This window comes from Narcine bancroftii, chromosome 4 (genome assembly GCF_036971445.1).
Source record: "Narcine bancroftii isolate sNarBan1 chromosome 4, sNarBan1.hap1, whole genome shotgun sequence".
Classification (NCBI taxonomy): Eukaryota; Metazoa; Chordata; class Chondrichthyes; order Torpediniformes; family Narcinidae; genus Narcine; species Narcine bancroftii.
The window spans coordinates 106,958,544-106,975,689 of record NC_091472.1 but is presented as its reverse complement, the minus strand read 5'-3'; the positions used below and the strand labels follow the sequence as shown (position 1 = coordinate 106,975,689).

Here is a 17,146-nt window from a genome sequence, read left to right as displayed (position 1 = left end):
CTGGTCCATTTCCAAACTTTTTTTCTTTTTCTCAAATATTTAACCATGTTGCCCATTTGTTGATCTATCCTCATCCTTTCCCATATTTCTGTTCCTTGCAGCTAATTTTCTTTATCGTGAACTGCTTGGGGAAATGGCAGAAGCAGGTGCAATTACAACATTTTGATAGGTTCATGGTTAGGAACTATTTAGCAGAAGATGGAGCAAATGGGACCAACTCAGAAGGGCACCTAAGTCAGCATAGACAAGCTGGGTTGAGCAGCCTTTTTCTGTGTTGTCTAACATTACATGGTACTCAAATGACCCATATCAAGTTACAAAATAAATTCTATATGACTAGAGTAAAATATCCCTCTTTATTTTTCTATCTGTTCAGAGCCTTTACCAACTTTATTTGCTGGATGTTTTTGTCTGTTTATTTATACCCAAGGGATCATTTCCAAACGTTTCATTTTCTTCTGCTCCCAAAGTCCCCAAATATATCCTTCTTGCAAAGTCTCTTGGAGGCCACCTACAACAGCACAAAGACAGGCTCTACAAGTAGATTGATAGCACCAAGTTCCATCTCACCAACTCCTTCATTCCTTGTTTGCGTCCAACGTTTCTAAAAGTTCAAGCAACAATGACATTCATCGTTGAGGATCTGATGACCACTTATTTTCCACTTATTCCAGTTGTCTTGATAACCAAACATTTATCACTCTGTCTCAAATGTGCACAGTGACAAAGATCCACAGCCCTATGAAGCAGAAGAATCCATGGACTCACTATTTCTCAGTCTGAAATGTCCAATCCCTTATTTTGAGACTCTACTTTGGTTTTAGACATACCGGCCAAAGAAAGTATCAAAGCTGTATCTCTCCACTTTTCCACCAAGTACACTAGTAACAACTGAGCAAGTCTGATCTTCATTAGCTCTTGGTCCTGCAATATTTCTCTTGTAACATTTTCATCCTTATTTTTAATTTTTCCATTGTTTTACTCATTACCCCCATGACATCATCTTTAGCACAAATAAACTTTTGAGTTCTCTGTTCATTCCATTTCTGGCAAATTTGTTCCTCCCTAATTTTGATCACTGATATTAGTGGTCATGTCTGGGTCATAATCCCTGGAATTCCATTCTTAAATTTTTTGGTCTCTGTTCCAATCTTTTCTTTCGACTACCAAACCAAAAATAAAAGTCTCACAGAATTTCATTTCATTTTTACAGTGTGAAAGTAAGAAATGATGGTTGTTTTGTAAATTCCAACAGTATTTGTAAGGTATAGAAATTCAAGCAAATGTTATTCACATCTTGTGGTTTTGCAGTTGCACATGAATTTTAAATGATTTGTGTAATTTTTTTAAATGATGTATTAATGCTTGTTGGAGAAAATTACTATTTCTATTTCAATTCTATCTTAAGGAATAGTTTTCATCTTTTGAAGAAAAATTCAAAGCTACTAAGAGAACTAAAAAATTTGGATTCAAGGCAGTGGTGAGTATTTAATCATAATTTGATGTATATATTGTGAAATTGTGCTTTTCAGTTTATCCTGCAGTTCAACCTGATAAAGAAATTAATTATTTCAGATTGTACATAGAATATAGAAACCTTGTCAAATTTACCACCATAGCCCTCTGTGCCTTGACAATTCAAGTGCTCAACTAGATTCCACTGAAATGTTGCGAGAGGTTTCTCCTCCTCAATATTCGCACATTGTGATCCTGATTCCAAACCCCCTTCTCCGTGTAAAAGTTCTTCCAATAATTCCTCTGAACCTCTTTGCTTTTGCATCATGCATTTTTGTTGCTATTTCCAGACATGTTTAGAAGATTCCCCTGCAATTATCTCTTTATTTTTGGAATGTGAATCTCTAATAGGTTTACAGATTTCATCCTACAGTTAGAGCTTGGAGGTGAAAAGGCACCTTTTTAAACTTGGTTAACCTATTGATACTCTTTGCATTCTGGCGGATTTTAGTAATTATAATCAGCTTCATCCTACATTTGGATGGAAGAGTGGGCTAGGTTTTGAGAGTACTATTTGTTCCTCATCGTTCTTGATCAACCATATAATAAGTGCCTTGATTGGAGATAAGTGAAGGTTGGATTGGATTTAAATGGGATGATCTCCTATGGTTGCAAAACTTGCTAGCAGTCACTGAAATGAGTCAAAGAAAACAGTAACCACTTGAGTAAGGATCAAAGGTAATGACACCTCATGTGTTTTTGGATGCAAATTAAAAATCTCAAATAAGATGTAGCATTTTTGAATGAATATTGTAAGGTAAAAACATCATGAGATGGGACCGGAGAAGGAGTCACCCAGTACTAAGGAGTAACAGAATGCAGATGTGACCTTGTACACTCAAGATAAGCTTTGCACTAACAAGAATGATGTGCAGCAGACTAACAGTGAAGGATAGCAACAGCTAATTCATTGGACAATGTCACATCTGCATTCTGTTACTCCTGTTACTCATTCATGAACAAAGCAGACCTAACAATTCACAAAAGTGCTGGATAAACTCAGCAGGGTTCCTCATGGTCCATAAGAGGCAAAGTTATATAACGAATGTTTCAGTCCTGAGCTCTTCGTCAAGATATGAGCAAAAAGCAGTAGATGCTGGAATAAAAAGGGCAGAGAGGAGAAAAGAAGGGGCAGGGAGAAGAGCATAGGCCAATGGCCAAGTGGACAGGGATAGGATGGCAAGAGAGAGAAAATGAGAATTGATCAGGGGAGGGAGGTAGTTCATGAATGCAGAGCTGGAGGAAAGGAGACAGGGATATAGGGAAAGAGAAAGAGACATACAGAGTTGGAGGAAATGAGACCGAGGGATATAGGGAAAGGGAGAGATGAGCGGTTACCTATGGAAACTGGAAAAGTCAACATTAATGTCATCTGGTTGGAGGGTGCCCAAACAGAATAGGTGTTGTTCCTCCAATTTGCGGGTGGTCTCATTTGGGCAGTGCATGAGACCATGGTCAGACCTGTTGGCGTGGGAATGGACTGGGAAATTGAAATGGGTTGCCACTGCTATTGGAGCAGAGAAAGCAAAGGTGCTCAATGAAGCGATCTCCCAGTCTGTGTCCAGTCTCTTCATTGTAGAGGGAGCCACAACAGGAGCACATAATGCAGCAGATGACCACTGGAGATTCACAAGTGAAGAGTTGCTTCACTTGGAAGGACTGTTTGGGGGCCTGAATACTGGTGAGGGAGGAGGTATGGGTGCAAGTATAACATTCCCACAAAGATAGGTACCAAGGGGGAAATTGGTGAGAGGAGAAGAATGGATGGGTGAGTAAGGAGGGAGCAGTCCCTGCAGAAAGCAAGGGAGGATTTTTGCATTAATGCTTTCAAGTTCCTCAATCCTGATATTCATTCATCCGTTGGGTTGCAGCCATTTTTTATTATCCAAGGCTAGTGATAATTTTTGGCATTTTTGTATGACTTGATTTGATCATTGGAATATGTGAGCAAGTTTTTAAAAATATCTAACCAAAAATGTTGTTCACGTATCTGCAACTTCCAGAAAACAGTAAATTATTTTGAAATTATTTCAAAGGAGTAATTCATGTTTTATAACTTAATAAGTCAGTAACTGATGTAAAAATTATTCATGTACATAATGTTTCAAAACAGCATTTCAGTTCAATGCATATGTACTAAAAGTTATTCAGAAGACTGGGATGATAAAAGTATTCTGTATGTTAACATGAAGCTTGAGAAAATTCCTCACATTATCTCTCATTTTCACTTCTTAAAAATTTTGAAACTTAGTGAGATTTAGGAAAAAAAATTTAAACTCCAATGCTAATGTCCATCTGTTATTTGCTTCATCATTCTTTCTGTTATAGTAACGTAGCTACTCTGAAGAATGATGCAAGTTAATAAACATGATTTGCCAAATGAATCATTTTTAAACTGTCAGAATATCTATTGGAGTACTAAGAAACACTTTTGAACTCTTATTTCTAATTGAATTGAAAAGAAATGATGAGTTGGAAGAATGTATTATGATTTATGTACGTGATGCTGAGATATTTCAAAGCCCAAAACTTGTGTAAATTTACATTGTGCTCTCTTTAAGTCGGGAAACTCACAAGATTGCAGTGTTCTACATCATGGAAGGACAGGAAGACAAGTGCTCAATTCTCTCAAACACTGCAGGAAGCCAAGCCTATGAAAATTTTGTCTCCGGACTAGGCTGGGAGGTATAAGTGATTTTCTTTGTGGAAATGACTGGATAATCTTCACAACAGTACTACTGTTTATGTTACTTCAGAAAATATTTAAATTTATGACATTAATCATATAATAAATTTGGTATAAAAAGGTTGGCTACTCAAAATGACTCTAGAAATGCTTTCATCGTTTTTTTGATTAATTGAAGTCTGTCGAATGTATAACCTAAGTCATCTATTTTATGACTTAATTATCCAAAAATATTTCTTGGGTATGTTGGAATAATACTATTGCTGGAATCCCTTCTACTCAATGCACATGTCAAACATCTTGCCATACTTTCTCTACCTGGACCAGAGTTGACAGGGTGTGGCAATGGAGAAGGAGGGTTAGTATAGATGATAGTGCAAAATAAAATGAGTGTTATAGCCTTAAGATACATGTTAGCCTTCTGCTTCCTATCAGAGACCCAAAAGTGCTGAAGCCAAGAAGGTGAATTCATTAGTGACACACTTTTGTCTGATACATGTTTGAAAATCAGACACTTAGGCAAATTCTCATTCTCGCTCCTCTGTGTGTGCACATGAAGAGAACCCCAAATGTATGTAATAAAGTCTAGTGATGTGCAAATTGTGCCACTTCCATAATGTCAAGTTGTGCACTTGTTGGTGCCATAGGCAGAGGAAAATTATTGGTGCAGGTGTGAATTCTGCTTCTTTTAACTTTGAGTATGGATCTTGCTGCAATAATCTGGACATGTAATCTTCACATGTACTGTGTTTGAAATGTTCTTCCAGAAAAATTGTGACAAATTTCTTTTGTGCATAGATTGGGAATAAATCCCCATCAAATTAGAAGATTGAATATGAAGTTTAATTTTTGGAGAATTAAAATTTATACATTACAAAATGCTTCAGTTAATGGACTGAAGATCGAGCCTTTTTCTTATCAAGTGAAACAATTTTTTAAAGAAACAGGAATGAACATTTGGAGTACAAATTGTGCTTATTTAGGAATTTTTTTTGCTATTTTTGATATTGTGTAAGAGAGTATTTTGTCATTGATTCACGTTTGTTGTTCTGTAGATTGACCTCTCTACACATTGTGGTTTTATGGGTGGCCTGCATCGTAATGGAAGTACAGGCCAAACTGCACCTTACTATGCTACCTCTACAGTGGAAGTAATTTTCCATGTCTCAACAAGAATGCCATCGGATTCTGATGATTCAGTAACTAAAAAGGTAACTTGCTGGAATGAGAGTAAAATATTTCTGACTGCATTTGTTTCCTTCGAACTTTCAATAATTTGGTCAATGTTGCTATTTACTTTTAAATAGCTTCATGCCCTTGATTAGAATTTAATAAGACATACAAATGTTGGGAATTAGTAGATCATATACACTTGAATTTGAATTCAGAGACAACCCATAAATGTCAGCCATCAAATTTTACAAAATAGTTCTGAGAATGTTGCTCTCAGTTTGTATGGCTTCATTTTAGGTCAGTGGTTTTCAAACTGCCCCCCCTAAACAAGGTCAAAGCTTACTGGCCATTTGAACTTAATTTTGAACAGGTACTGATGAGCTACTGCAGGTGTGTGATTAAAATATTGCCAAGGTGCTGTTTCACAGAATCTTCCTGGATTTTGACTGATTTATGTCCAAGAATGGATGCTGTGTCTTGAAGAAGGACTTCCTTAATTAGCCAGATAGTTGAGATGGAGAAGTCACATCAATTAATGAAAAATGCTGTGAATGGTTGTGGGAGCAAGATTAGAGACTGAAATGAGAGTGTGAAAGAAGAAAAAGAAACCATTCATTGGACATGTATAGACACTAGCAAGAGCTGAACCACAGATGTAGATTATGGATTAGAAGTGCAGGAAGAGGATAATTGAAATGAGATTTCCTTATGATTTTCTTGTCAGGGTGGGTTTGATGGTTTAATTTGACACCCAAGTGTTATGCTAATCACCATCTATTTAAAAATTGGGCACATCAATAAACTTGGAAGGATGTTTGGATGTAATGTGACATTAACAAAATGGATACCATGATGAAAGGCTCAAGTCTGAAATGTTTGTTATATATCTTTAGCTTTGCAATATAAAGTACACTGTTTGACCTGCTGCCTTTCTCCAGCATTGTGCTTTTATTTCAAACATGATGTCTGCAGACTTCCATGTTATACTCCTATTAACAAAATGGATATGACATTGAGTATTGGTGGTTTGTGCCAAAGAAGAAACATCTTTTGTCTTGAATGATGCACCTTTTTGAGAATATATGGAAAGCATTTATATCCACAATTGGGTTCAACTGCCCAATCTTGAGATTCTTGTGAATTTAAATTTGTGTAAAATTACATGGTTTTTCTTCAATCAATTTATTTAAGTCAGTGGTTTTCAAACTTTTTCTTTCCACTCACATACCACCTTAAGAATTCCCTACACCATATGTGCTTTGTGATTACTAAGGGATCACTTAAGGTGGTATGTGAGTGGAAAGAAAAAGTTTGAAAGCCGCTGTTTTAATTATATCTCATTGACTCGTTATGTGCACGGTTTCATAACTCCAAAGGAAATGGGTCAATTACATTTTTTCTCAAGCAAAATATTTCAGTAACAATTGGGTCTAGAGCAGTCATCCTCAACCTTTTTTTTCCCCATTTACATATCTCCTTCAGCAATCCCTTACTAATCACAGAGCACCTATGGCATAGGGATTGCTGAAGGTGGTATGTGAGTGGAAAGAAAAAAATTGAAAACCACTGATTTAAGTCAATGATTTCCAGTACTAAAGGTAGTTCTTGCAATATCTCCAAAAAAAATCAGTACAAAATCATTAACTACTTAGCCGATGAATTCAAGTAATAGTTTAAAGTTCATTGCCAGCTATAACTTGTGCTTCACACAGCTTGATTTCAGTGAATAATCGCTGTTATTAACCTAAAAGCATAAGAAATGGAAGGAGGAAGAGGCCAGTCTGCTTCCTAATTTGATAATGTCGTGGAAGAGCCAGCCTAGCCTTAACCTACACATCTTTTCAGTCTCATATATTTAAATAACTGTCAGTTACAACCTGTAAAATGGATGAGGGGGGTGTTTTAAATTCTTTTATCAACACTACAAAGGGGAGATTTGTTTACGTTATAGATATGCTATTATTTTTATTTCAATTTTGTTACTTCTTTCTTTAATTGGGATTGTTGGAAACTGTGTGTTATGGCCCAGAGGTAAAAGATTGATGGATCTATGGGGGGAGGGGCATGAGAGGAGGGGCAAGGGGTAAAGAATTTTGCTTGATGAACCTCTGAATAGATGAGTAACACAGTGAAATTTATTAGTTTTAATGTTAATAGCTTGAATGGCGCAGTGAAAAGAAAGAATACAGACACATTTTAAAAAAAAACCTGGCCTTCCTCCAAGAAACTCACTTAATTGAAAAAGAACATCAAAAATTAAAAAGAAACTGGGTCATAAGTGTCATGATAATGAATATGTATGAGATGTACCGGAAGTCACGTGGTATGAGAGAGAGATAAGAGCACAAGCAAGAGAACAAAGGAAACCGGAGAATAAAAAGACACTAAGAAGTTTACCTGATAAAACTTGTGTTTAATGTTTTATTAACTTCACATTTCGGGCCACAAATGTGACATTGGCGACGAGGATGAAAGAAGCTTGAAGAAAATTAAAGACTAAACAAGATTACAGAGGATTAGAGACAACTTCAAGGTGATAAGAATTTTCTCTTTGTCTCAGTACTTTTGGGGCTGGAATATTTCCTCATGGCTGGTGCAAACTGTGACTTTCTAACACATAGTGGAATTGCTCATTTTGACCCAACGGGTGATGCAAGTACTGTAAGTGTGAAGTGGAAGGCATGGCTGGAAGAATTTGAATCCTACGCTGACAGTCGTGGCCTATTTTTAGATACCGGTACAGTTGAACAAAAAGCGCAGAGGAGGGCGTTACTTCTTTTCACTGCAGGACCCTCAGTTCGGGAAACATTTAAGACACTTATGAATACTGGAAGAAAGGATGAGTACCGGAAAGCGGTAGATGCATTAAATGCACACTATGTAGTGACACCGAATGCTACATTTCAACGCCATTTGTTTCGGAGAACGAGACAAGAAGATGGCCAGACAATCGCTCAGTACGTGACGAGACTACGCCAGCTAGCTGTTGGATGCAATTACATGCCAGCTGATTTGGACAACCAATTATTGGATCAAGTCGTACAGCACTGCAGATCAGATAAACTCAGAAGACTTCTACTGGAAAGAGGGAGTGAGTTGGAACTCACCGATGCTTTAACCATTGCTGCTGCATTAGAGGCTGTTGAAGGGCAATTTCATACCATGACCCTGAAAGACAACTCAAGCCAGCAAATTAAGAGGCTCTCACATCGCCATAATCAGTCAAGATATACGTCGACACAGGACGTGGAGTGTTATCGATGTGGAAACCGAGGTCACTTTGGAAAAGACCCATATTGCCCGGCCAAAGGCAAAGTTTGCAGAAAGTGTGGAGGTAAGGACCATTTTGCAAAGAAGTGCAAAAGCAAGTCCAATGCAGACCAGAAGAGGAAGAGTACAACTTCCAAAGGTAAAGCCTGGGGGAAAGGAAAGTATCCTGGAAAGAAAGATACCATTCGCCAGATAGACGGTGACGATGATGATACCCAGGAGGAACAGAGTTGTTACCAATTTACGTTGAATGAAGTACATCATGAGAAGGTCCCAGTGATCATTGGTGGAGTGACAGTTCAGGTCATTGTAGACTCAGGCAGTGACATTAATGTGATTGATCGACATTTATGGGAGAAGTTGAAAAGGAAAAAAGATCATCTGTACCTCAAAGAAGTGTTCCAAGAAACTGTATCCATACACCGCAGCAAAGCCATTGCAGACCATTGGATGTTTTACTGCAACTGTTGAAGCTGGAGATAAGTACACTGAAGCAGAGTTTATGGTCATAGAAGAGAGGGGAGAACCATTGCTGAGTAGAAGCGCAAGACCTGGCAATACTTCATATTGGAGCTTGTGTCAATTCAATTCAGTCATACGAGGATATGAAGCAAGAATTCCCCGCAGTCTTCCAAGGAGTAGGAAAGCTGAAAGGTCGACAATTGAAGCTAGCGGTATACCTATAGCGGATTTGAAATAGTCAAACCCAAGGCACAACCAATGCGCCGAACTCCGTTTGGACTTCGTGGGAAAGTCGAAGCCAAAATTAAAGAATTGATCGAACAAGACATTATTGAACCGGTGGAACATTCGACACAATAGGTCAGTCCCGTAGTGATTGTGCCCAAACCAAAGGGTGACATAAGACTATGTGTTGACATGAGAGTGGCCAATGAAGCTATAATTAGAGAACGACACCCTATACCAACAGTGGAGGAAATACTTCAAGAACTAACTACCAGCAAGGTATTCTCAAAAATTGATCTGAAATGGGGCTATCATCAATTAGAGCTGGATCCACGTTCCCGAGATGTAACTACATTTGTGACTCACTGTGGATTGTATCGTTACAAGAGACTATCATTTGGAATTAATGCAGCTTCGGAGATCTACCAGTATGAAATCCATCGAGTGATTAAAGGCATTCCTGGAGTTGCCAACATTTCTGACGACATCATAGTCCATGCACCAACGAAGGAAGAGCATGACAAACAGTTGAGGCGTGTACTATCTAGACTACAGGAGGCAGGCCTTACCATGAATGGAAACAAGTGCCAGTTCGGTGTGTCAGAAATGGACTTCATGGGACACAGACTTACACGGGAAGGACTAAACCCTGCAGAGGCCAAGGTGAAAGCTATTGCAGATGCACGTGCACAAATATGATATCATATCACAAATATGATCTGATATGCAGCTGACCTGTTGTAGTGAGTACAGTGCAGACTGGAATTGCAGCAATTTACCATTGAATTGTGGCGATAACTTCCCTTGTATTTGCAGAAATGCATGTGGTAAAACTTCATGCACTGTTGTCATGTTATATATTGGAAGAGATGCTCAATTTCCCTGGAATTTCCAGTCACTTTCTTTTCTGGGCCCTAAGTGGAGGCTTCCACAGGAAGCTTGTTCCCAGTAAGCCACTGAAGCCCTGTGGCTAGCTACGTGACATGAACACTGTTGCATGTGGTGACGACCAAGATCACTTGTTAAGCTTGCTGGTTAAGTTGAATGTAAATCATTTCAATGTTCATAAATATTCAGAGTTGCTGAGGACCTACTAGATATCAAAATAGTTAAAACATTCAATCTTAAAATAACTACCACATCAAAACTAATTTGATTAAGTCAGATAAAATGTTTACTTGTCATTTTCATGGCAATCAGTTTCTCCTATTCCCTCTACACAAGCAACAGGTTAACCAAATGAACAGCAAAGAATCCTCACAGTGGGCACTCTGCAGAGCAGAAAGCTGCACTAAAATCTCTTGGATTTGCCCAATTGTAGTTATGTCCGACAGCAGATGAGTAGGTGCAACTCATTAGATGTACTGCTTCATATTTCCTCTTTGCCTTGTACTTACAAATTGGGGATGGACCAAAATGTTTGCAAGAGAGACTGTAGATTCAAGTATCTAAATACAGTCTCTTCTACCCAACTAATTGTTATTTGGATAACAAAAAGAGCGAAAGCTGGAAGTGTTCATGTGTCAGACATTGTGGAAAGAAATTGAGAGTTCTGATTAAAGTTCATTGAAATGAAGCATTAACTTTCTTTACATATGCTTCTTAATCTGTAGAATATTTCTAATTTCTTGTTTTTACCTCAGATGTCTGACCCCCATTTTATTTATTATTGATTAGAAACCTTGGATTTTGTACATTTAAACAAGTCAATTTTATTGTCATCTGATTGTACAAGTACAACCCGAAGAAACAACATTCTCCAGTCCTTGGTGCAAAAACATGCAAATATACAACCAGACGTAGCACACATACAGACAAATAATACATATGCAGGATAAGTATTATATCTAAACAAATAAATAGATATTGCTTTGTACAAATGAGAGTCTCGGATGGTCAGTGTGAGCAGTTCCTTTGGTCATTCAGCATTCTCACTGCCCATGGGAAGAAGCTGTTTCTCAGCCTGATGGTGCTGGCTCTGATCCTCCTGTATCTCTTCCCCAACAGGAGCAGCTGAAATATCCTGATTGCAGGGTGGAAGGGGTCCTCAATGATTTTGTGCATCCCCTTCAGACAACGATCCCAGTAGATCACATCAAAGTTGGGGGGGGGGGGGCGGTTGCGGAGAGGGAGGCTCCAGTGATCCTGTTAATTAATTTAGAGATACAGGATGGTATCAGGCCATTCTGGCCCACAAGCCCACGTTGTCCAAATACACCCATGTGACCAATTAAACTTCTAACCTGTACATCCTTGGAATGTGGGAGGAAACTGGAGCACCTGGAGGAAACACAAGCAGACACTGGGAGAACATACTCTTATAGCGATGGATTTGAACCCAGCTTGCTGCCGCTGTAATAGAATTATGAATTACTCTAATCACCAGCTTCATATTCTTTTGTATTATGGAAATAGTCTGCCATCTTCTGTACTGGGCAAGTTTGTGAGTGGCTTCAAAATGAAAAACAGGATCTGATGCACCGAATTTAAAAAAAAAAGTAATTATTAGGTGGATACAATGGGACAATTTTTACAAATAATTTCAGTTGTATTGTCAAGTATTTGTTTTTGCACATCTTTTTTTAAAAGAGCCAAGCTATTAAAGTATTTAAGAGTTTTGCATGTTGAACAAAATACAGTCATTTGTTTGTAATTCTAACCAGGCTAACAGTATTCGTTCAACAAACATAATCTTGTGTTGCACAAAATAACATCAGGCACATAAATCAATGACACTTGACAACCTTTGTCCCTCACTATTTTCTTGGAAGTTGATTAGTATTCAGTTGTGCATGAGCATATTGACTCTGAAATGTGAGTAAGTCAGAATAGATCTGCAATTCGATTTTTGCTTGTTGATGTTGGAAAAGAGATTAAAAGAAGATATAAATTGAAGGAAGCAATCTTATTTAAAATCCTTGCTCATTACACACACCTCTCAATATAGGTATTTCCTCTTTTAAACATTTATTGTCCGTCCCTGGCAAGAAACAGCTTTGTCTAATCAATGGTAGTGTCAAGCAACCTGCCTTGGTAATTAATAGACCAACTAAATATGCAACCTGAGCCACCATCAATTCAAAATTTTGAAGTAAAATATGTTGACAACTTAAGAGGGAAAAGCTCATATAACTCTTGAGGTTCTTTAGAATGTATCTTTTAATCATTTACTTCATTTTGGATAGGAGGTGTATTTATTTATTTCTGTATTATAGATAAAGCACTTTATTTGCTTAAACATGCATTACATAGTTCAAGTAAAAATATGAACTTTACTTAATTATTCATGGTTCACCTTTGCTAAATGCAGCAACAATTTTCCTGGGAAAGCTATCCATAAATCCTACTGGCTAGGATTTTCTTGATCTCTTAATTCTTCCCAGACATCAGTTTGAGCATTTCAGATTTCTGAATGGAGTTAAACAAAAAATCTGCAGATGCTTGGATGGAGTGAAACACACAAAAGTGCTGGAGAAACTCAGCAGGTCACGCAGCATCCATGGGAAGTAAAACTTAACCAACGTTTTGGGCCTGAGCCCTTGTCATGAATCAGGAAAGACAAGTCAGTCTAAATAGAAAGATGAGGGAAGAGGAGGAGTAAGGAGGGGAAAGTGCGAAGAACGCAGGCTAACATGTAAGAGGAGGCTACAGATAAATTAGAAGAAAAGAACCTGAGAAGTGACAGGGAGAGAGAGGGCACAGGGTCAAGAAGGGTAGCTCTGTGATAGGAGAAGGAAGGGAAGGGTGAGCTGGAGGAAGGAAGACAAGGGGTGAAGAAGGAGAAACTGGGAATGGGGTTAACAGAAATTGGAGGTCAATATTAATGGCATCTAGTTGGAAACTGAGGCCATATCGGGAGCACCAGATGCAGTAAATGATGCCTGCAGATTTACAAGTGTTGCCTCACTTGGAGGGACTGTTTGGGAGCCCTGAATTAGTGAGGGAAGATGTGTAAGTGCAGATGTAGTGCTTTTAGCTGTCACAAGGGTAGATACTGAGTGGGAAATTGCTAAGAAGGGTTGAGTGGATGAGAGAGTGTCCCGAAGGGAGATGCCTCTACAGGAAGCAGAGAGGGGAAGATGGGTACCTGCATGAGTTCCAGCTATGCCTATATTTTTGTCACATATGTGGAGCAATCCATGTTAGGAGCCTACAGAGGCAAGGCTCCTCAACCCTCCCTTCATTACATTGATGACTACACTGATGTTGCCTCTTGGACCCATGGTTAGCTTGTCACATTTATTCCTTTTGCTGCCAACTTTCATCCTAAATGCAAATTCACTTGGTCCTTCTCTCGTGGCACTTTTGCCTTTCTTGATCTCTCTGTATCCATCTCTGGAGACCAACTATTTATAACTCCATGAACTCCCACGGTTACCTCAACTACAGTTCAACATTTAACACCATCACCCCCTCAAAACTGAACAGCAAATTCTAAGACCTTGGACTCAACATCTTACTGTGTAATTGAATCATGGATTTCCTCACCTACAAATCAGAATCAGTGAGGATTGCTAAGAACATCTCCACAATCTCCATCAGTACCGGAGCACCACAGAGCTGTGTTCTAAGCCCCCTACTCTACTCACAATTGTGAGGCTTGGTACAACAATAGCACCATCTACAACAGTGGTTCTCAACCTTTTTCTTTCCACTAACATACCACTTTAAGTAGTCCCTATGCCATAGGTGTTCTGTGATTAGTAAGGAATTGCTTAAGGTGGTATGTGGGTGGAAAGAAAAAGTTTGAAAACCCCTAGTTTAATCATAACTAATTATTTAGTAGGCTTCAGCTTGGTTTTAGTGTTTTGTGCCTTCATTAACTCGTATTCACATAGTACCTTCATGATCTGGTCCTCTAGCTTGGTAGACCTGCAGGTTTTGGTTTTTCTTGCATTTAACAGGTTTTTTTCGATTGTAGACAAGATGAACAAAATAAGAGATCGCACATTTGAGTGAAGCTGAAGTGGCCACTGCAACCTTTGAACTGCCATTTTTTTTCATGAAAGCATATAATAAATTGTGAGCTCCCTGATGGGATAAGGAAGGAAGACAAGGGGTGATTATTTTGTAGTTGCATTTTTTTCCTCATCAGTATCATGAACCATGATACTGGTATTGCAAGATATCACAAAGGTATTCCCCTACAATTACAGACTTGAGGTTTTGTAGAATAGTTTCATTTCACTGTTTCTGCTCTCAACATGGAAATGGAGACAGCTCAGAGCCTTCCAGTAATCTGTCATCATCGATTCAGCAGTTATCACTCTTCACCAAGTTGTTTTGGTCCAGTTGAGCATTGTCATATCTTCTTCTTCTTCTTTGGCTTGGCTTCGCGGACGAAGATTTTTGGAGGGGTAAATGTCCACGTCAGCTGCATGCTCGTTTGTGGCTGACAAGTCCGATGCGGGACAGGCAGACACGGTTGCAGTGGTTGCAGGGGAAAATTGGTTGGTTGGGTGTTGGGTTTTTCCTCCTTTGTCTTTTGTCAGTGAGGTGGGCTCTGCGGTCTTCAAAGGAGGTTGCTGCCCGCCGAACTGTGAGGTGCCAAGATGCACGGTTTGAGGCGATATCAGCCCACTGGCGGTGGTCAATGTGGCAGGCACCAAGAGCTTTCTTTAGGCAGTCCTTGTACCTCTTCTTTGCTGCACCTCTGTTTCGGTGGCCAGTGGAGAGTTTGCCATATAACACGATCTTGGGAAAGCGATGGTCCTCCATTCTGGAGACGTGACCTACCCAGCGCAGTTTGATCTTCAGCACCATGGATTCGATGCTGTCGGCCTCTGCCATCTCGAGTACTTCGATGTTGGTGATGAAGTCGCTCCAATGAATGTTGAGGATGGAGCGGAGACAACGCTGGTGGAAGCATTCTAGGAGCCGTAGGTGATGCCGGTGGAGGACCCATGATTCGGAGCCGAACAGGAGTGTGGGTATGACAACGGCTCTGTTTACGCTAATCTTTGTGAGGTTTTTCAGTTGGTTGTTTTTCCAGACTCTTTTGTGTAGTCTTCCAAAGGCGCTATTTGCCTTGGCGAGTCTAACACTGAAGTAAAGGACTGCAGGGGTTGTAATTCAGAAAGGGTATGCCCCAAATTGAATCTTACAGTTTCCTAATTGTTGTTTTGGACTCTGTTTTTACTTTTTGTTTCCTAAATGTGAATTTTATATCTGCATGGTCCAGGGTGGACTCAAAGGTTAAGCTAGTTTTGTGCAGTGAATAAGATGGCATTGTTCCAGCTGATACTAACTTTTAACTCTGAAGGATTCACTTTTAGGAATTTCTCAGAGAGATTGATCTATGATTCTTTGGATCTGGATTGAATTGATTAATATCAGAGTAGATAAACTCATCTGCTTAATGAAGCTTATTATAATATGCTTGTTTGGACATTGCTGAGCTAGCAGGCTATTGTCAGTCTTACTTTTGATGAAGCTAAGAGTTTTTGGATGCATTGGCTAGTCATTTTTTTATAAATGTAGAGCATGGATGCCAATGCAGGTCATTGGGGTGGGTTATATTTTCCATGTGTGAAGCTAATTGTCTCTCATCCTTTCATGGATCATCCAAAGGATCATTCAATAATTGATAAGATCATAGGCCACAAAGCGATTGATTAGAATAGTACTGCTGACTAGATTTATATTAAAGCCACCTGATTGAGTAAGATTTTACACCTGGCAGGTCCATGATTTGTCTTGACTAGTGAGCTACCTGTTTGGGACAAGTTACTTTCTCAAATGAATGAAAACCAATTCAAATTCATAAAGTTGGTTGAGGTAGCAAAGTTGAGGTCTTCAACCACATAATTTGTAAACAATTAAAACTCAGGCATTAAGCAGTCTCTCACCTAAATTTGCTTACCTTTGACACTCTCCATGGCATTGATAGTGGTTTCCACTTCAGCTATTATGAAGTCCTAATTAAATTTTTTATCCTCTTATATTCAGCTTTTGCAATTAAAAATAATCTTTGCCTGTCTGCCTTTCCAAATGGAAAATGGCTGTCCATCTCTTTAAAATCACCTGCTTCTATTTCACTCAGGAAATTATGTTTCTTACTCACCTATCTGTCTATAATAGCCCAGAGAGAGCTACACTGGCTGAAATCTCAGGTTTTGAGTGTGCACCATATGTCATTGCTATTACCTTTGTATCCCACTGAAGAAAACAAGGAGAACAATTATTTCTTTTTCCAGCAATTGTTAATTTTGGAGGAATTAATTTTCCTTTCTTGCTGAATTGTTGGAGGTATATTCCCACTTTGTTGACTTGGGTCATAAGATTTTTATACACTCCACTGTAATTGTGCCAAAAGAAAACAGATTAAGTTATTTTAGAGACTGTGTATATGTAAATTTTAAAAAATATATATATTTTGGTTTGCATCTTATATATATATTTGGTAACACCAGACTGAAATTGTTCCCTCAAACAGTAAATTTGACAATGAATTATATTTTCAGGTTGTAATCATTCATGATTACTTGACGGCGTACCTGGCAGGGTACTGAAAATCTCTGCCAACCAACTAGCTGGAGTGCACACAGACATGTTCAACCTCTCATTGGTGCAGTCAGAGGTTCCTACCTGCTTCAAATGGGCATCAATCATTCCGGTGCGCAATTGGATAAGAGCTTTGTATAATCATCCAAAACTAAAGTGGTCATGAATAGGCCAATATCTAAACCTTTTCCATTAGAAAGCTCTTCTCGACAAGGATGCCCATTTCACCATTTTTATTTGCATTGGCTATAGAACCATTGGCAGAAGTAATAAGAAGAGATAGTGAGATTAAATGTTTTACGATAGAAAATC

General features: G+C 38.7%; 1 protein-coding gene across 7 annotated transcripts in view; it reads left to right on the top strand.

Annotated features, from left to right (window-relative positions):
• ralgapa2 (Ral GTPase activating protein catalytic subunit alpha 2) overlaps positions 1-17,146 on the top strand; it is a 521,318-nt gene that overhangs the window by 315,702 nt on the left and 188,470 nt on the right. For 6 of the 7 annotated variants that reach the window (XR_011355999.1, XM_069932375.1, XM_069932376.1 and 3 more), the window contains exons 34-36: positions 1,409-1,480; positions 4,077-4,200; positions 5,257-5,412. Coding sequence is in view for 5 of the 7 variants with exons in the window: in XM_069932375.1 (XP_069788476.1) it covers positions 1,409-1,480; positions 4,077-4,200; positions 5,257-5,412 (352 nt within the window). In the remaining 2 variants the exon portion in view is untranslated. Of the gene's footprint in view, positions 1-1,408; positions 1,481-4,076; positions 4,201-5,256; positions 5,413-17,146 lie in introns of those variants that run through there. The other variant, XR_011356000.1, reaches the window with a different exon arrangement.